At 39.0% G+C, this 21571-nt stretch overlaps 1 protein-coding gene across 4 annotated transcripts in view; it reads right to left on the bottom strand.

Annotated features, from left to right (window-relative positions):
* Positions 1 to 21571, bottom strand: part of NME7 (NME/NM23 family member 7) — a 229431-nt gene that overhangs the window by 15814 nt on the left and 192046 nt on the right. The window contains exon 12 of one of the 4 annotated variants that reach the window (XM_030824008.1): positions 20226 to 21383. The exons of the other annotated variants lie outside the window; for them this stretch is intronic. Within the exon in view, the coding sequence (XP_030679868.1) occupies positions 21351 to 21383 (33 nt within the window). The 3' untranslated portion in view covers positions 20226 to 21350. Of the gene's footprint in view, positions 1 to 20225; positions 21384 to 21571 lie in introns of those variants that run through there. 4 annotated transcript variants of the gene reach the window in all.

Genomic DNA, 21571 nt, shown 5'->3' with positions numbered 1-21571 from the left:
CTCTACAGAAATAATACTTGTTACATTTAATATCATACAGAAAGGCAGTGAGGTTAGAGAGTGTAAATTCTGGACCCAGATTGCCTGGGTTCAAGTCTGTGCTCTGTTATGTTCTAGCTGTGTGGCTCTGGGGAAGTTGCTTAACTCTTCTATGTCTCAGTTACTCATCTGTAAATGGGGTCATCAATTAATGCATACAAAACACTTAGACCAATGCTTGGCATATGGCCAGGACTCCCTACAAGCTAGTTAATATTCCTACCATATACATAAAAATAAAAAATCAATAAGCAATGATAAGAAAGAGTTAATGCAAATAAATTTCATAGCAGAGCTATCTTTTAAACTTCATCAAGAGCATGACTGTATCAAATTCCTAACTATATCAAGTAAGCATTTGCCCAATATGAGATTTAAAAGTAACGACTATAGTAGTTTGGATTTCATCTATGCTTAAGAAAAGAAAGTGTGACTTTGCTGTGGATAAGATACTTTCAAGATGTTGTCTTACTGCTATCTGTGTGGCTAAATTAACATTCAGATTAAAGGTGAGAAGGATATAGCGATTGTTATAACTTCTTTCACAATTATCTCACAGAAAATTGCTCACACAATATCAGCATCTACATGGTAGTGGAGGTATTTGATATTTGAAGACAAAATTTCTTTCAAGTTTCTTTTATTTTTTTATTTTTTTGAGACAGAGTCTCGCTCTGTTGCCTAGGCTGGAGTGCAGTGCTTTGATCTCTGCTCACTGAAACCTCTGCCTCCTGGGTTTAAGCGATTCTCCTACCTCAGCCTCCTGAGTAACTGGGACTACAGGTGCACATAACCACACCTGGCTAATTTTTGTTTTTTTTTGTAGAGCCAAGATTTTGCCACGTTGGCCAGACTGGTCTCAAACTCCTGACCTCAAGGGATCCACCTGCCTTGGCCTCCTCAAGTGCTAGGATTACAGGTGTGAACCACTGCACCCGGCTTCGTTTCTTTAAAAGCTTTCCATAACCTGCAAAACCTTCTCAATACATGTGCTCTTGAAAACATTGAGCCTAATATTTTCCTGTTAGACTAGTCTTCTGTTTCCTCTTAAAACAGGGAAGTCCGTAACTGTCTAAAGGACAAAGAACAGTAGTAGGTTTAACAATTTTCACCCTAAAGCCAAAGTGGGAGTAGCTGTAATATTTTATGAATGAAAAACAGGATGAATTCGATTAGGGCAACCATGTTTTAGACTCCTTTCTAAGTCACCTCCTAGAATTTTTAATCAGTCACCTAAGAGTTACTTATTAACTCAAAAACTGCTTAGTCACTGACTGAAAAATGAGGCAGGGAGCAGACCAAAGTCAAGAGTTCAGGGTCAAACTGCAGAGAGCAACGCACAATGAGTGGATTGGTTTCATCTTTCTCCTCAGTCTTTCAGAGCCAGGCAAATGAAGGGACTGGACAGTGTTGGTGGCTGGTAATGTGAACACAATACCAGCTGTCTTAGGTGAAGAGACACAAAAGTCACAGGTTAAAAAGGGCACTTTGTCTCCCTTACTTGATATGTGGATCAAAGCCATGTACCCATACATGTATTGTCCTTGGCATCTTTTCTCAGTTTTCTCTTTCACAAGATGCCCATACACACAATATATTCTATACCAATGCTCTTCTGGAAGTTCTTTCAACATCAAGATTACTAGAAATAAGAGCACTAGTGAGCATATCTATTTGTTAGTTTTAAGTAATATTTAACTGGCAGGGCGCAGTGGCTGACGCCTGTAATCCTACTTTGGGAGGCCGAGGTGGGTGGATGACCTGAGGTCAGGAGTTTGAGACCAGCCTGGCTAACATGGTGAAACCCTGTCTCTACCAAAAACACAAACAATAGCCGGGTGTGGTGGTGCATACCTGTAGTCCCAGCTACTCGGGAGGCCGAGGCAGGAGATTTGCTTGAACCTGGGAGGCAGAGGTTGCAATGAGCCAAGATCCTGCCACTGCACTCCAGCCTGGGTGACAGAGTGAGACTCCGTCTCAAAAATAATAAAAAATAAATAAATAATATTTAACTAAGAGAGGTTAATATTTTAGTTACACATTTCTCTCTACTGCTGGAGGATTATATTTGGTTATTACAGTATTTCCCCCTTATCCCTACGGGATACATCCCAAACCCCCAGCGGATACCTGAAACCACATATAGTATCAAACCCTACATATACTATGTTTTTTCTTATACAAACATACCTATGATAAAGTTGAATTTATAAATTACACACAGTTAAGGGATCAAAAACAGTAACTAATAATACAATAGAACAGTTATAACAATATGCTGTAATTAAAGTTATGTTGTGAATGTGGTCTTTCTCTTAAAACATCTTAAGTACTATATTCATCCTTCTTGTGATGAAGAAGGGTCAAAGCAGAACAGCATGAGATTGCATCATGCTACTTAGAATGGTGTGCAATTTAAAACTTACGAATTGCTTATTTCTGGAACATTCCATTAAATATTTTTGAAGTACAGCTGATTGAGAGTAACTGGGACCAATGGAAAGCAAAACTGCGGATAAGGGGAGATTACTGTGATACTGACTTATTGAATTCGGATTATACAGTTCTGATATGAGCCAGTCTTTTAACATCTTTCTAGTTTATGACTTTGGGTCCCTTCATGATTCTTAATCACTTTCATTCAATTATAAAATACTTATTTTATTAGCTGGGCATGGTGGTGCATGCCTGTAGTCCCAGCTACTTGGAGGCTGACAGTGGAGGACTGCCTGAACACAGGAATTCAAGGCTGCATTGAGCTATGATTGCACCACTGTACTCTAGCCTGGGTGACAGAATGAGCCTCTGTCTCTAGTTTACAATATGTATATATATTGTCTCTAATTTACTCTGTATGTCTGTATGTGTATGTGTGCATATTAAGCCCATAAGAAATATTTTTGTGCTTTATAAGACAGCTGAGAAAAATATATTTAACAGTCTAAGGGCAAGCTAGTCTATCTGTATACTTGTTATAAAAAGGGTAAGGTGTATTGTAAATACGTTGCAATTAATGGACAAATAGTTGCTAGTATCTCTCTGGATTTCAAGGGCCCTTGCTAACCCCTTAATTTCTCCATTATGATAAAAGATCAAGAATTGGCCAAACTCAATATATTAACATTACTGAAGATCATCATAGTAAAGACCTACAAAATAGAGACAAGCATTGCTTAGTGGTGATGGAACAAGATTTTGATTTTATTTGTTTTTAATAAACAGTAGGCAAAGGGATATTTTGGTTGTCTAGAAAAAACACGTATTCTCACTTCCTTCCTACTAACCAGCTAACTTTTGCCTCTCAAACTTCAGCTACAAAAGGGAATCATCCATGAGTTTAATTGTACTGCCAGGTGACAGACAAGAGGGTTTATATGATGAGAAGAGAGGCTGGAAAAGGAAAAAAAAAAAAAAAAAAAAAAAGAGGAGCAAGTTCAGATAGGCATGGTACAGAGGCTAGCACCTGGGTACTGACCTTTGAATTTCTTGCAAGGCAATATAATTTGCTCTTCAAACATAAAAGGCTACACTAAAAGAATAAAAGCCTTTTCCCCGCTATGTTCCTGTAAAACTTTATTTATGGACATTGAAATTTGCATATCACATACTTTTCAAGTGTCACAAAATATTATTCTACTTTTGATGTTTTTCAACCATTTAAACATGTGAAAGCCATTCTCAGCTCATGGGCTGCACAAAAACAGGCTGCAAGGGATGGGCCCTTAGACTAACGTTGGCTGACTGCTGGATTGGAGCATTAGAGCTTGGGTATGAGTCCCACCCCAGGGCTTCCAGGAGAGGGGGCCAAGGCTGATGCCATCTCCACCCTCACTGCTCTAGGCGAGAAGGCAGAGCTGGTGCTGTATGAGGTGTGGCTGCAGATCCTGGGCCAGCCCTTCACCAAGGCCTTGGAAGATAAAACCAGTCCTGAGTCCTGGGTGCTCAGGGGCAGCTGATGAAATGAGTGAAGTGGCAGGATGGAGTGGGAGATCACGGAAGAGGCCTCGAGGGGATGGAGGATGACTGGACAAGGCTTTGGTAGAACTGTGACCCTCTTCACCCTCTCCTGACTCCCCAGCTGACCACCATCCTCAGACCTCTACAGAACTTGACCTACTGGTGGTGGAGGGATTCCAATGAATCCAGGGTGGCCCTGGGTGACCCAGGGCTCAGAGCTGGACTTGGTTGAGGGCAGGAGGCTGGAAGAGATGACCTCTGCTAGTCCCCCCAGGCTGTCCAGCCCCCTGAAGCCTGTGATGATCCTTCCACCAGGCCAGACCCACTGACTGCCAGAGTGGGTGCCACCTTCTTCAGGGCTGTGCCAGCCCAGGCCCTTGGGTAGGAATGTGTGCACCAGTGTCTGGACACCCTGTGGGAGGCAGAGGGCCTCTTGGTAGAGATGGTCATTCCAGACCTCAGTCAGTATCTCCTTCCCTCTGCAGACTCCCTCCGTCTGTCTGTGTCCTCTGTCCATCTGCCTCCTCCCTCGGGTTCATTGCCCCTACATGACCTGATCTGAAGCCTGCCTCCTCGGCCTGCCTTGCATTCTCATGGAAGCCCTCCCATGATAAATTTTCAATTTATCTTTAAAAATACATTATTTGAAACCAGATTTGTTAAAGCCCATAATCAGTTGAAAAGAAAAAAAAAATCCAGATTTGTGTGGGTTTTGTATTTGGTAAAAAGATAATTAAGTAGGTTCTGACAGTGAAATTGGAGTTTTAACTTAGCTGGGATAACATTTATAAAAGAGCCTAACAGGCCTGACAAGAAACAGGGCTGCCATAGAAGTTATAGCCTTTCCTTTGGCTCTACTATATTTATTTTCTAATGGACAAGTTAAGTATAGAATGGTAAAGATAATAATTTAAAAAGATAATAATAACCAATATTTAATTGAATACTTCCTATTCTTATTGATTTACCTATATCACCTAATCTATTTCTTGCTGCTGCTCTCTGAGGTAAGTACTATTATTATCCCCACCATAAAGATGAGGCAATTCAGGCACAAGAGTTTAACCCGCTTGCTTGGACAGCTAGTAAGTGGCAGAGCTAGAATTCAAACCCAGGTAGTCTGATTCCATATGCATTTGCTCTACTGAAAGTACTTAACCCAGTCTGGGCACAAAGTGAGTGCTTTCTATGATCATTATTGCTTTTATTATTACTGGATTTAAGAAAACTATATTGAATGCCTACCCACTGGAGAATTGAGGAATGAACAAAACACACAAGGTCACTGTTCTCATGGATCATAGAGGTCAGGGGAGGAGATAGATACTATTCAAAGAATTACACCTTGATAGTAGAAATTGATCACTTGAAGGAGAAGAAAACTTCTGAATGGTCTTATTTTAGACTACCAGGTCCTTAAGACTTGTTACTGGATGATCAGAGTATACGCTTCCATTACTCCTATTATCTACTCACCTTAAACTCTGCTGCTTGGTTAAAGTTTTGGGAACTTTATCAAGTCACTGCCCTGTTCAAAAACCTTTGATGGCTTCCAGTTTTCTAGAGCCTAAGTAGCCACTGTGTGTCATACATACCAAGAAAATCTCATCCCACATTTACAGCAAACATCAGTAATCCATCATGGTGATTTTTTTTTCTGTTTGGTTGTAGTTTTATCAATAAATCAAAAACTGGCACTTGAATTGAAACACTTTTGTCATCCTTGACCTAGTTTGCTGTATAGAAACAGTGGTTTTGGACTTAGACAAACTTGGGTTCAAATTTCAGCTCTCTGCCACTCATTGGTGGTGTGATCCTGGCCAAGTCATTTCACCTATGGGAGCCTCACTCTCTTAGCATATAAAATGGAGATAATAGAAACTATTCAATAGAGTTTTTAGGTAATGCAGGTAAACAATTTGGCATAGTACCTGGTATATATTGCTTAGTAAAGTTATTATTTTTATCACCATTATCACAATGTTCATTATTGCCATCAGAAAGCTTTCCAAAGTCTCCACAGTCTAGCTCTAATTTACATTTCCAAATTTATTTCCCATACTCTACCAAAGGAACCCTCCACTTCAACCAGACGAACTCAGTGTCTCCTAAAACTAGCCTGCCCTGTTCTTTTTCTGTGTGTATAAAAATCTGCCTTATTCTTCAAATGCCATTTCATTAAATTCATGAAATTTATTTCATGAAATTTCCCTGACCCCCTTCAGCCACAGTCATACTGCTCTCCATTGAACTCTCATACTTAGTGTTTCTAACACTTCATCATACACTATCTGGCAACATTCTCTTATGCTGGTGTTTAATTTTATATTACAATTTAATTTTACATGTCTTTTTATCTTTTCCATCTAAACTCTCTACTTTTCTTTTTCTTTGAGACAAAGTTTTGTTCTGTCACCCAAGCTGGAGTACAGTGATGTGATCATGGTTCACTGCAATCTCGAACCTCCCAGCCTCAAGAGATCCTCCCACCTCAGCCTCCTGACTAGCTGAGACTTTAAACACCTGCCACCATGCTTGGCTAATTTTTTTTTTTTTTTTTTTTTTTTTTGTAGAGACATCTCCCTCTGTTGCCCAGACTGGTCTTGAACTCCTGGGCTCAAGTGATCTTCTTGCCTTGGTCTCTCAAAGTGTTGGAATTACAGGTGTGAGCTATTGTGCCCAGCCAAATAGGGATAATCACGTTTTATTTTTTGAAACAGAATCTCACTCTCTCACCCAGCTGGAGTACAGTGGCATGATCATAGCTCATGGCAACTTTGACCTCCCAGGCTCAAGCAATCTTCCTGCCTCAGCCTTTGGAGTAGCTGAGACCACAGGTACATGCCACTACACCTGGCTAATTTTTGTATTTCTTTAGAGACTGGGTCTTGCCACGTTGCCCAGGCTGGTCTCAAACTCCTGGGCTCAAGTGATTCTCTTACCTCAGCCTCCGAAAGTGTTGGGATTACAAGTGTGAGCCACTGTGCTGGGCAGAAATGTGTATCTTCGAAACAGCACCTGGTGAAATGACTGCACATTCCTATCAATGAATGAATGAAATTTAAATAAAATAACACGTGGTAGTTAACTTGAAATTAAGCCATGGATTAAGGAGATAAAATTAATTTTTAATTCCTCACGTTATATTGAAGAACTCAATATTATAAAAAAAACTCTGGCTTTTTATTTTGAATTTGAAAATCAGAGGCCGAGCACAGTGGCTCACGCCTGTAATCCCAGCACTTTGGGAGGCCGAGGTGAGCAGATCAGGAGTTCGAGACCAGCCTGGCCAATATGGTGAAACACCATCTCTACTAAAAATACAAAAATTAGCTGGGCATGGTAGTGTGCACCTGCAGTCCCAGCTACTCAGGAGGCTGAGGCAGAAGAATTGCTTGAACCCGGGAAGTGGAGGCTGCAGTGAGCTGAGATCAAGCCAGAGCAAGACTCTGTCTAAAAAAAAAAAAACAAAAATCAGAATTTTCTACCTTTGTCCATTAGTCCTAGTTAAATAAATATTTTTTAAAATACTTGTGCTTATGTATAAGTGTTAAAGAATACTCTATTTCTCCAAATAATTATAAAGGATTTTTTCTTTATTTTTAAAATATGTTTTTAAAATTTGTATAATTAAAAAAAATTTTTTTAAGATAGAGACAGGGTCTTGCTGTGTTGTCCAGGCTGGTCTCGAACTCCTTGGCTCAAGCAATCTTTCTGCCTCAGCCTCCCAAAGTGCTGGGATTACCACAGCACCTGGCCCAAATTTCTTTAACATAGATAAAATCACCACTCACGGGACTCAACTAGTTTACATTCCTCTTTGACCTGTGAAATGTGATATGTTTTCCATATCAAGTTTGAATAAAATTATCAAAGACTCCATAAGCATGTGTAACTTAGCCCAGTTGCTCCCAACCACCAGATGGTGAGGGTCTGGGATGACATTTCACTGCTTTCTGGCAAAATGGGAAAAATGAGGGCAACAAAGCAGTGATGAAGTAAGGGTTGGCAGGAGTAGTCCACCCTGGGGAAGGGGCAGTATTTTCTCACTGACATTGTTTGGAACTGCCTGTTTATGGTGATAATGAAAAGCAGACAAACTATTAGTGGATTCTGTTATTGTTTTAAAATGGTCTACAGAAGATGCAACGCTGTTTTGCCTGTGCCTGAAGTGGACTGCTTCGACCATCATGTCTTTGGCATGCCATAGCAATAAAGTGAGCTTCAGGTAAAGCTGAATTTATTCAGTTAAAGAGACAGTCCATTATTCTACGATAAAATGCTGTTGGTGATTAAATATCCTTTTAAAACAAAACGATGATGACGGGAAACAAATTTTTCTAATGTCTTCGTTAAATTTTTAAAACTTTATCATTATGTCTATCCCCAAAGTGGGTTTTGTTACTGTTTGGTTTTGTTTTTTTTTTTTTTGAAATGTTCCAGGTCTGTGAAATTCCAAATCTGACAACAGCTTGACAAAAATTAATCAAGAGAACAACTTGACTTAATGGAGAGTGCACAGTGTTTTTTGGCTTAGAACAGTGGCTCTCCAAGTGTGGTACTCTAAACCAATAGCAACAGTACTAACTGGGAACTTGTTAGAATGCAAATTCTCAGGCTCTATCTCAGGTCTACTGAATTAGACACTGTGGAGTATAGCCCAGCAATCCATATTTTTAAAAAGCCTGGCCAGGCATGGTGGCTCACACCTGTAATTTCCAACACTTTGAGAGACCAAGGTGGGACGATTGCTTGAGCCCAGGAGTTCTAGAGCAGCCTGGGCAACACAGGGGGACCCTGTCTCTACAAAAGAAAAAAAAATTAGTGGGGCATGACGGTGCATGCCTGTGGTCCTAGCTGCTAGGGAGACTGAGGAGGGATCACTTGAGCCTGGGAGGTCAAGGTTGCAGTGAGCTGTGATCATGCCACTACATTCCAGCCTGGGTGACAGAGTGAGACTCTGTCTCAAAAAAATTAAAAAAAAAATTAAAAAGCCATCCAGGGAATTGTGCTACTGTTTGAGAACCATTTCCCAGGGAATAGGTAGAGAAGATACAAAAAGTGCTGAGACAGAATGCCTGGAGATTCTTAAATGACCCCTATAAGGTCACTTTTAGTCCAATGATTGTGTCTATTTATTTTATATGGATTTTCCATACTTATTAATTAACCAATTTATCCAAAATAAATTAATCTAAAATAATCCTAGAGTCTTCGGCAAATGATTTTATAAGTGCCTATATAAAGTGGGATAAATCATATTAAATATAGTCCTTAAGTCATTAAGCTTGTTACTTTTCAGATTCAGAAGGCAGCCTATCTGAAGAAAGGTGGAGCTGGCACTGTACTTGAGAAAGAGAAAGACCTATGAACCTGTAACTCCCTTATAATCTAGCAATGAACATATGCCCCACTATGACGGGATATAGGAGGGAATGTGAAATTGCTCCTTATCCAAGATTCTTTTATCTAAGAAAACAACCAATGCTGATGAAATACTAACTGGGCCATGAAGAATTACAATTTGATAGTTTAGGGCCTCTTATATTTTCATGATGTTTTTACGATGAATGTAGAGACTTCTGAAATATCAGGTTTGAGAAGGAAGAAAAGAATCCATGCAAACCATTTGCTTTCCACATGCACATATTTCAGGTTTTACTTGAATAAACAGCAATGAAAGAAGATGCTGGTGGAAGTGGCCTTTTTAACTGACACATAATAATTGTTCACATTTTTGGGATGCTGTAGTGGACTTTTCTGGCAACTGGCAGGTGGAGGGAAGGGTGAGATGTGGTGCCTGAAAGCAGGGCTCACTCTCATCAGGTCATTGAGACATTTCAGCCATATAAAAAGAGAGAGGGTATGGAGGTCCACTGTCCCCATTCATGATATATTCCCACATGCATTTACTCAACAGACTAAAAGCCTGCAATATGTTAGCAGCTGGAGATACAAAAGTCCCTGATAAGCTCAGGCCCTCAAAGCACTTACACAGCCCACAGGGAGAACGACAAGAGTTGGTCTCCTGTACACCTCTGAGCCACATGACCATGACAAATGGTGAGTGCAGATTTGATGAACCTGCAGATAACTATTTTAAGCTGCAAGAAACCCAGGGCCTCTCTCCTTGTTACCCTCAGCATCCATGCAATACATGCATACCATATATCTCAGGCCTCTCCTCCCTGGGAGGGCAAATAGCAGCCTCAACATTGAGACTTCCCCCCCAAAAAATCTGGGTAATTAATCAGGTCATGGCTGGCTCCTTCCAGAGAAGCCAAAGATTCCCCCATTCAGAGACTGGAACTCCTCTGGAAGTGTAACAACCCTTGGCTACAGTTAAATCCATCCAGAGAGGCTATTGATCCCTTCAAAGTTAAGAGGCTGCTGCTGCTTCCAACTGTCAGTTAAATCCTGAAAGCAAAACAATCCCTTTGCTGGTCTGCTCACAGGGTCTAGGCTTTCCTCAAAAGCAGAACCAAAGCCGACTTCTAAAAAGTCTGGTGTATGTCTTCTTTTGAGAAGTGTCTGTTCATGTCCTTTGCCCACTTTTTGATGGAGGTTGTTTTTTTTTTTGGTAAATTTGTTTAAGTTTTGTATAAATGCTGGATATTAGACCTTTGTCAGATGCATAGTTTGCCCAAATTTTCTCCCATTCTGTAGGTTATCTGTTTACTATGTTAATAGGTTCTTTTATAAGTTTTAAAAAAGTCTAGTGTGCCCCTACTCACTGAGACAGTGGTTTCTAAATGTTAGTCTAACTATCAGCCATATCAGAATATCAGAATCACCTGCAACATAAAATACAGTAGTGCCCCCTTATAAGTGGGGAATATGTTCCAGTTCCCCCAGTGGATGCCTGAAACTGTGGATAGTACCGAACTCTATCTATACTGTTTTTCCATATACATGAAAGATAAAGTTTAATTTATACATTAGGCACAGTAAGAGATTAACAATAAAATAGCATAATTATAACAATATACTGTAATATTTCATCATACTACTCAGAATGGCATACAATTTAAAACTTTTTATTTTTTAATTTTTGCAACACTGCTCTTTAAGGTACCATACAATTTAAAACTGATAAATTGTTTATTTCTGGAATTTTCCATTTTATATTTTTGGGCCATGGTTGACCACGGGTAACTGAAACTGTGGAAAGTGAAACCATGAATAACAGGGTTCTACTCTATAGATATAAGAAGCTCATACCAGACCTCCTTAACCAGAATCTTCTATAATAGGGCTCTAGGCTTACATAGTTTAAAAAAAAAAAACTCTATAGGTGATTTTAATGCATGCTATTGATTGGGAACCGCTGCACTAGGACGGTAGTTCTCAAATTTCATGGGCACCAGAAGCACCTGGAGGGCTTGTTAAAGCACAGATTCCTGGGTCAAATCCCCAGAGTTGCTAAGCAGCTGGCCTACAGTGGACCCCGAGAATTTCATTTCCCCTAAGTTCTCACATGATGCAGCTGTTCTGGAGCAGGAGAGAACACGTAAGAACCACCACACTAGGGATCAGCTGGGGCCAGTTCCATTGGAAGCCTGTTTACTAGCTAAATGCCTCTTGACCACCTGGAGAAGATACTGCTTTTTACTTATCCAACATTCATTCTCCCTTTCTTCCTTCTAACAGTATCTTGATTTTTGCTAGTGGGAGCAATGTTCCCAACTAACAGAACTACGTTTACTCACTTCCTTTCTAAAAAGGGGCGGCCACAGTACTAAATCCCAGCAACAACAAAAATAACCAGAAGCTGCTGGGTGAGGGCTTTGGTTTTTGGAAAAGCTTAAAGGTGGGCGAGGGAGGAAGTGTTAGCTCAGCTGGCATTCTTTGCCTTTTGCCCTCACTCTTCTTTCTTTATGCCTGGAAAAAAGAAGTGATAACTCGAGTTCTGACAACATTCTGTGGCAACAAGGCAAAAAGCACATTACTAAAGATGATGACAGTACCAAGGAGGAGGAGACTGGGTGACTGATGGTATTATGGAGCTGCCATACCAGTCCCACATGCCTACCTTCAGATCTCCAATTATGTGGCAGAAAAATAAAAGTTCTCATTTTTAAAGATTATTTTAGGGTCTCTATTTACTAGTCACCAGAAAATTAATTATTAATTTGTCACACCCCCAACCCACCAACATGGAGGCCATTATATTCACCTCTTTTCTCCCATCCTGCTATTCTCACATGGCTCTGAGATTCTTCTTCCCTTCCCCAATCTCTAACTATTCCTATTGCTTTCTGCGGAACTTCAGTGCCATTGTAAACTCCCTTGAAACTTGAATCTCTTCATAGGCCTCTTAGCCTTAAATGAAACTTGGATATCCCCTAAGGGCATCAATTCCTTGGAGTCCTCAGGAGAAGAATCTCTGGCCAGGAGGGTAGGAGTAGTTCTATCCTTTGTCCCAGTGCTACTTTAAGACCTCCTCCCCTTATATATGAACTCCTGACTTTTTGAGGCTTATGCCATCTGGCTAGATCTTTTCTTCTTGTTGCTGTCACACCTTTGGTTCACAAACTTCCCTCGTTTGTGAAAGAATTCAGACTTTGAGTCACCATTTTCCTCTCCACCCTACCTCCTAACCTAACCATGATCCAAGGTGATTTCAATGCCACTCAATATGAAAGCTTCTCTCAGTTCCTAGACTTACATATCTCTAGCGACTGATACCGATCTCCACTCCACACTGGCTACCTCCTTCCATGGCCACACTTGGAACCATATCATCCATTACCATGGAAAGCTCCACTTCTCAAGTGTACCGTGACACAGCTCTTTCCCTGTTATTCCTGGGGTCTCTGTAGGTACTTTAGAAAAGCATTTAGTCCCTTGGCCCATCTACTTTCTCCCTTTCTTCAAGCACCTCCTGCCATCACATCTTTCCTTGTTTATAACTTCAACTACAGTTGCTAACATCCTCAATTATCTTTCCTCATCGTACCCTCCTGTAAAAACCTCACCCCTGGGCCAAACTGTTCACTAGAAAATAATAACACCATAATACTTGTAATCTCCTAAATCAACTGAATTGTAAATATAACCCATAAATATATATTCTGTCCTCAGCACTTTCTCCACGGCCACTTCAAACTTTGTCTACTATCTCTTATTCAAGACTCCTGGTGCCAGATGTTTTGGAATTTACAATAATAATCTGGAATATATAGTATATATTATATAATACTTCAAGGGGTCTGGGAAGTCACTCATCATCAAATACATTAATATTTTTACAGCAGTGTGGACAGTCACACTAAATAGGTTAAATAAAAATGATATACATTAAATGTTTTGTCAAGCTACTGAAACAAAACTGTTTAATGATACACGATATAAGATCAGGTTAGGCTTTACCATTAAACTTATGAAAAAACTTTGGTTTTCAGATATTTTTAGATTTTTAGATTTTGGTATCACAGATAAAGATGGTACTATCATGTTTGCTTGGGGATAGGCATTAATCTGGATTCATTCCCACAGGCTACCTTTCACATCCAATTAGTCTCTGAGGCTGTCTGTTCTACCCCACTAAATGTCTTTTGAAGCTCACTGCTTCTGGCTATCCCTTCTGCCATAGCAATTCAGGAAACCAGAATTTTCTCCTGAATTACTTAATAGACTTCAACCTAGTCTCTGTCCCCCTAGACTCCACCCACTTGTTTCCCTGCCCAACCCCAGGGCCCTTTCATCTGTTCTCTACACTGCAGCCAGAGTGACCTCTATAACACAGATATGATTGTGCTATTCCCCGGGTAAAACATTTATTTGGATCCCTAATGGCCTGAAGATGAAGTTCAGTTGTCTTAATATGACTTTACAAGGCCCCTGCTGACGTTTCCAGCTTTATCTCTTGCCATTTTCTACCTCCTGGTCAAAGCCCCAGTCTTATTGCACTATTTTTAGATCTCTGAGAGAAAGCTGTTTGCTTTTGTATTTGTACAAGTTGTTCCCTCTTTGACAATGTACTAGTAAAAATCACAACTCTTCTTCTTTCAAGATAGAAACTAAAACTAAAGATAAATTATGAGTGTCAGTATGTGCGGAGGCCTGCGTTAATCATGGCCAAGAAATTGTGGCCTGTCCAATCATCTTAGTCACCCTGCACCTATGTTTATTTCTGATTAATCCTTGATTCACTATTTTTTCCCCCAGAGTGTACCAGAATAAGAATCCATGCAGAAATAATTATGTATCCAAATTCAGATTTGATCAACTACTTATGAAACTGACTTTGCAAAGACTATGACAGTGAGAGGGTCTAGCATAGCTGACTCCATCTTGCTTCTGGCCTCACAGACTGGCTGTCTTCACTCATTCTTGGGTGTCAGCCAAGCTCACCATGAGAGGAATTCAGTCTATAGTTTCACCTGAAAACAAGAACTAACCCCTTCCTGGCTCAGGAACTGAAAATTGTCTTTGTAAAACTAATGAAAAGCCACAATATTAATATTATGGGAGGGGCTTGAATGCTGCTAAAATGTAGACGTAGGTTCTATAATGCTTTATTGCTCAGGGGTCATGTGGTTCAGAGGTCACAAGATTTGTGATCTCCCCAATTGATCCCGTAGGTAACATCACTATCGTAAAACCTAAGATTGGTCTTTTGAGATGTTTTTTAGATGTGCATTCTGGCAACCGATGGACCTCACCTTGACCCTGACTTATGACTCAACTGATCCTGTGGCCCCACCCAGAGGTAGACTCAGCACAAGAGGACCGTTTTCTACATCTCTATGATTTCATCCCCAGTCAGTCAGCAGTACACACTTCCTACCCTTGCCCACCAAATTGTCCATAAAAACCTTAACCTTTGATCCTTTCGGGAGACTGATTTGAGTAATAATTCCATCTCTTATGTGGGCGGCCTCTTGTCAATTAAAATGGTAACTTCAATACCACAGTCTTGGTGAACTGATTTTCTCTGTGCAGGGGGCAGGAAGAACCTGTTGGGCAATTACACTTATACATACAATTAAATATTTTATATGCTTCTTAAACTTTTATAATCACAAAAGTGGTATCACCAAGTTACAAAACATTTAGAAAAAAAACAGGAAAGACCCATGTTTTCATCATCCTATAAAATATTTGCTATACATAACTGTCTCCTGAAAGGTGAGCTCTGTGAAGATAAGAGCCACATGTATTCTGTTTACTGCTGTGTTCTCAGTGAAGCGTTTTAATGTTTAAAAAATATAAATACAGGCCAGGCATGGTGACTCTCACCTATAATCCCAGAACGTTGGGAGGCTGAGGCTGGGGAATTGCTCAAACCCAGGATTTCAAGACCAGCCTGGGCAACATGATGAGACCCCATCTTTACAAAAAAAAAAAAATTATTTGGGCATGGTCGCACAGCCTATAGTCCTAGCGTCTCAGGAGGCTAAGGCAGGAGGATTGCTTGAGCCCAGGAGGTGAAAGCTGCAGTGAGCCATGATCATGACATTGCAATCCAGCCCAGGAGACAGGGTGAGACCTTGTCTCAAAATAATAATAATAATAAAAGTACCTAAATGAATGATTGACCTATCATTTTGGCATACAGAATTAAAATTCGAACATACTTGAATATTCTACCACATACCCATTCAGCAACATTGAGGTTCTCAATTTTAGTACATGCAAAGTTTTGGTTGTTCCCGTAAGAGAAAATCAGAAAAAGAAGGTCCTTGGAAAAGACCAGAGGTTTAGAGGTAAAGTGAAAGGCAAAGAAGTAGATATTATTTTCCCCACATACAATGATTCCCAAAGATGTGTTTCAACGAATCCTGGGGAAAGATGAAAGAAGCGAGGAGAAAGTAAAACTGCCTCTCAGAAGTATCATTGGTGACATGAGTGAGATGACAACTAACACTGAAGTGGAGAAGAGGGGAGGCGTACACGAGGTTGAGTCATAACATCACAAAGGCATCATTCATTTTCATAGACAACGGGGAGCCAACAAATGACTTCTCGTATGAGTAATGTATACCATACAGCAAAATAAATTTGCCAGTATCTTGTTAGAACTGTAGGTGGAAGCCATCTAGAAAAATTTCTGATGAGCGAAGGGATAAATGGATCAATTAAATTATAATCTCTACTTGTTATCTTTAAAGGTGTTAAGGTCATGAAAGTCAAGGAAAAATTCAGAAACTGATCTAGATTGAAAGAGACTAAGGAGAAAACTAAATGCAATGCATGATACTGACCTGGATCCTTTTGCTAACAAAGAATCTTATTGAGACAATTGGTGAAATCTGAATGGAGTCTAAGGATTAGATGGTAGTAATAAATGAATGTTGATTTCCTTATTTGGACGCTTGTAATGTGATTATTTAAAAAAAATACCCTTTTATGTTAAAAATACACACTAAAGGATTCAGAAGTATGCACATAATGTTGATGACTTACTCTCAAATGTTCATAAAAAATTTATTGTACATTAACTGCAACTTTTCTAAAAGTTTAAAATTGTTTAAAAAAATTAGAATCTTGGCCAGGCGTGGTAGCTTACGTCTGTAATCCCAGCACTTTGGGAGGCCAAGGCGGGCAGATCACAAGGTCAGGCGATCAAGACCATCCTGGCTAACACAGCAAAATGCTGTCTCTACTAAAAATACAAAAAATTAGCTGGGCGTGGTGGCATGCACCTGTAGTCCCAGCAACTTGGGAGGCTGAGGCAGGAGAATAGCTTGAACCCAGGAAGCAGAGGTTGCAGTGAGTCGAGATTGCACCACTGCACTCCAGCCTGGGCAACAGAGTGAGACTCTGTCTCAAAAAAAAAAAAATTAGAATCTCTGGGGGTGAGTCTGGACATCAGTATTTAAAAAACTGGCTAGGTGATTCTGATGTGCAACCAAGGCTAGGAAACACTGTTATAGAGTCTTCTCTATAAAGTGTGACATACTTTTTCACTGAGTGCAAAAAATATAATTTATTTAACTAAACTCTTCCTTCCTTTCTTTTAAAAAAAATCACTTATTGAAGAGCTTTTATATGCCACGCAGGAAAAAATCTCTTCTCTACTATGTGTACTCACAGTCTCACATGAGCAAACAGACACTGTGCTGTAATAGTAATAATAATAATAACTACTATCATTTGTTGAGCAATTACTATTTGCTAGGCACAATGATATTTGATAGGGCAGGTACTGTTATCTTCGTTTTACAGAGTGAGGAAACCTACGCACAGTGAGATGAGTAACTTGCCCAGGAGTACAGAGCTATTTTGACTCTTGGCTACACCACTATAGTATAGGAAGGCAAAGTGCTATGAAAACACACATACGGACTGATGCAGACTATGGGTGCCATGGGAGGTTTCTTAGAGGAGGGAAGGTGGGATGTATCTGTAAACATGCATATTATTTCCATTGTTAATGATCACAAATACTCCTTCCATGAACATCTGTGCAGATAGCTTTCCACTTTGTAGTCCTGCTGCCACTCTCTTCCTTTGCTTAGATTCTAAGAAGTAGAATTCTGGGACAAAAGTTATAGAAATACTCCAAGGCTTTCAATATGTTTTTCCCATAGTTGTCACCAGCTATATGAGGGTATCTACTTTACTGTAGCATTGCCAGCAGTGGGCATTATTACTTCAAAAATTCTTTTGCCATTAATAGAAAACTAGTATTTGATTACTCAGCTGAACATTTTACCATCAATGCTATCTTTAACACACAAATTTAAGACCTTTGTAGTTACAACCAGCAGAGTATAAGAGAACATTAACAGTGAAAGAACATTCTAGAATGTCTCATATTATAAATACCATAATTTATTCCTATAATCACAAAATTGACTGGGTCACAATTAGCAATATTCAAAGAAAACAAATTTCTGTATTCATGCTAAGATCTTTGACCTCTCAAACTCACTATGAGTTCTAGGAGAACAGTAGAAATGAATTGTTTGATCCTATCACAATCCAGCAAGTAAAACATGTTCTATAATTGTTTGCTATAAAAATAAATAAATAAATAAATAAATAAATAAATAAAATAATGGATAATGACAAAATATAAACTGAAGCCATACTTTCTGAGCTCTACACTCATGACACATAGCTCAGTAAACATCACATTAGGGAAAGATTAAAGAGAAGTGGCATGTTCCCCTCTTTCTCTTCTTGCCATATAAATAGGATAACAATATATTCCAGTTTGCGTGTGACAGTTCTGGTTTGCGCCACTTGTCCGAACATCTTTTCTGATTAGAGCTGCCTTTCAAAGGGTGTTTAATTGGGCAATAAGTTTTATGGTCACTCTACATCTAAAGGATGTCCCCCTAATGAAGAGCTGATCTTAAGAACAAAGTGCTCACTGATCAGACAACTTGTCTTGTGTCACTTGGATTTTCACTTTGAAGACCTATAGCCAGATGCCTCATTTGGCCTTTATGTATTTTCATAATATTTTATCATCTGAAGCCAAATAATAATCTGAAAGTAGTTAATTGATAAAGGCATCCTTGACTATATCAGCACTCTTTATTTCATTTTATTGATAAAAGAAGTGAAGCATGGAAAGAAAATGTGACTTATTCAAGATCATATCAAGTAAAATAATCAGCCATATAAAAGGAAGCTACTGATGCTCTAACTTCTGATTTTTGATTAATTCTCTAAACCACACAGTCATTAATGTACGATGAAATCTCCAGTGAAGTTAGATCAGAAAAATTTCAATCATTTAGTAAATGGCTTTGCAAACTACAGGCAGTAATAATCTACTTCAAACGATATAAGCAAAATCATAGGCATACCTTAGATAATACTTTTTCCTTTTTCTTTTTTTTCCTCAGGCCCTCTTGGATAATATTTTTAATAGGTATAAATTTCATGGTTAATAACATTTCAGTCTCATTAAGTAAAAGTCTCTGTTCAAACATAGTTGATAGGTCCAAGCTACCAGAAGGTGAGGAAATATTTATTTATAAAATAAGTTAAAATTTAAAATAAACATTTAATCTTTTTGGTTATTAAAAAATAAAGCTTAGTACATTTTTACATTTCACAAGTATGTCTAAATTTCATACAAAGATGCATAATAGAAAAGGTTTTACAAATATCTTGGGATTATACCAGAAAATCTTAATGGAGCTAACAAAGCCACTTTCTGTAACAACAACAAAGAGACTTATGGTGATAAATTTAATAGACTACTACTAAGAACTATATGAAAAAAAGTGACTCTACTGCTTGCATAAAAGGAGAGGCATACCACATACGAAGTTGGAGAAATTCACTATTACAGATATGACATTTTCATATAATTTATAAACATATTGTAACATCACTCAAGGTCCCATTTGCATTTTGTAGGGGTGGAGTAAAGACCTCGGTAAAAAGTCATTTGAAGTTCATTCGGAGGTTGGCCAGGCATGGTGGCTCATGCCTTTAATCCCAGAACTTTGCGAGGCTGAGGTGGGTGGATCACCTGAGGTCAGGAGACCAGCCTGGCTAACATGGTAAAACTTCATCTCTACTAGAAATACAAAAAATTAGCTGGGCATGGTGGCATGCACCTGTAATCCCAGCTATGCAGGAGGCTGAGGCTGGAGAAATGCTTGAACTCAGGAGGCGGAGGTTGCAGTGAGCCGAGATCGTGCCACTGCACTACAGCCTGGGCGTCAGAGTGAGACTCCCTCTCAATAAATAAATAAATAAATAAATAAATAAATAAATAAATAAATAAATAAAAAGTTCATTTGGAGGAATACATTTTAGGGACTAACCAAGAACACTTTTGTAAAGTATAAATAAGCTACAATAATAAAAACAGTATTTTGCTGGTACAGATCAATGGAATAAAACAGGAAGTTCAGAAACAGGCAAGGATGTATATAAGTATTCAATAAATGAGAAAGAACAATGAAAGGATGGAAGGATTTAGCCATTTAAATAAAATAAATTGTTTATTATTAATAAACAATATTGTGATAGCTGGCTAAATCCATACCTCACACTATATGTCTAATAAATTCCAGATGGATTGAACATTTCAATGTATGAAAATGAAAACAAAATATTTGGGGAAGGCTTTTCTATGTACAACTTCCAGGACATAATGTTTTTTTAAAAGACTAATAGATTTGATCACATAAAACATAATACTCATTAAAATAAATGTGTATTAAGGATATCAACCATTTTTCTGTCATTTATAGTATAATCACTTAAATTTATTATCTTAAATTTCATTTATCTTATTTTGACACAAAAATTTTAAAATTCATAAGAAGTTAAAAAAATAAAATTTTTATTTACAGTTTCCTTCTTGGATTTTGGCCTAGAAATGACTTTCTTAACCCTAAACCAGACCCAGTTTCACTTATATTTTCTCGGAATTCTTTGTTTCATATTTTATGTTAATTTAAAAGATGAGAGATCAAATATGGCTCTGTTTCATATTAGCTGTCTGGTTTGGGGATGTTACTTAACCTCTCTGAGTCTCGATTTCAGTTTCCTAAAAAAACAGATATAATGAATACTAGCCTATGGAGTTGCTATGGCAATGAAAAAAAATCATTTATACAACGCATGTGTCATGGTAGAATCTGGTTAATAAAGGTGACCAAAATGTTAGCTATCACTTTGAGTGCTACTGTTATAGTTGGTAGCTAGTCGGGTATGAGCAGGGCAGGAAAGGGCTCCCATACCTCACACCAGGAGTGTCGGGAAACCATCAGCGATGGTCAGATAGTTGTTAACTGTTTCTCTGAAATAATAATTGGTCACAGCTGGCGCCAGGGAAAGGCGGGCTCCTAGTAGATAGAAAACACCTAAAACTGGTGACGAGTGGCTTCTCAATAAGATCTCAGGAGTTGGGCAGGTGGTCAGAAGTAATGCAAGACCCTGGAGGTATGCCATCATATAAAAACCCCAAGTCAAAAGGTCAAGCCATACACTTGTCTTTCAAGTCACCTGCTTGGCCCTCTTCCAAGTGTACTTTCCTTTCTTTTGCTCCTGCTGTAAAGCTTTTAAGTAAACTTTCACTCCTGCTCTAAAACTTGCCTCAGTCTCTCCTTCTGCCTTATGCTTCCTCAGTTGAATTCTTTCTTCTGAAGAGGCAGGTACTGAGGTTGCTGCAGACCCATATGAATTTGCCATGAGTAACACTATCACACTGAATATTAGACTCCTTCTCCGCCTTTTTAGAGGCAAAGTCTCGCTATGATGTCCAGGGTGGAGTGCAGGGGCTATTCACAAATGCAGTCATAGCACACTGTGGCCTTGAACTCCTGGCCTCAAGCAATCCTCCCATTTAAGCCTCCCAAATAGCTGGGACTCCAGGTGCATGCCACTGAGTCTGGCTGGACTTCTTAATTTCATTGGAAAACAGTTGACCCTTAAACAGTGTGGAGGTATGGGGTACCTATCCCCTGCACAGTGGAAAAATCTACATATAACTTTTGATTCCCCAAAAGCTTAACTAATAATGCTGTTGACCGGGAGCTTCATCGATAACAAAAAGTCGATTAACACGTAAATAGACTAGTATCTATATATATGTTATGCATTCATAATATACATTTTTTTCTATTTTTTTTTATATTTCTAGGCTACAAAG

Source organism: Nomascus leucogenys, chromosome 12 (genome assembly GCF_006542625.1).
Source record: "Nomascus leucogenys isolate Asia chromosome 12, Asia_NLE_v1, whole genome shotgun sequence".
Taxonomy (NCBI): domain Eukaryota; kingdom Metazoa; phylum Chordata; class Mammalia; order Primates; family Hylobatidae; genus Nomascus; species Nomascus leucogenys.
The sequence above is the reverse complement of the archived record's forward strand: the minus strand, read 5'-3'. Positions and strand labels throughout refer to the sequence as shown.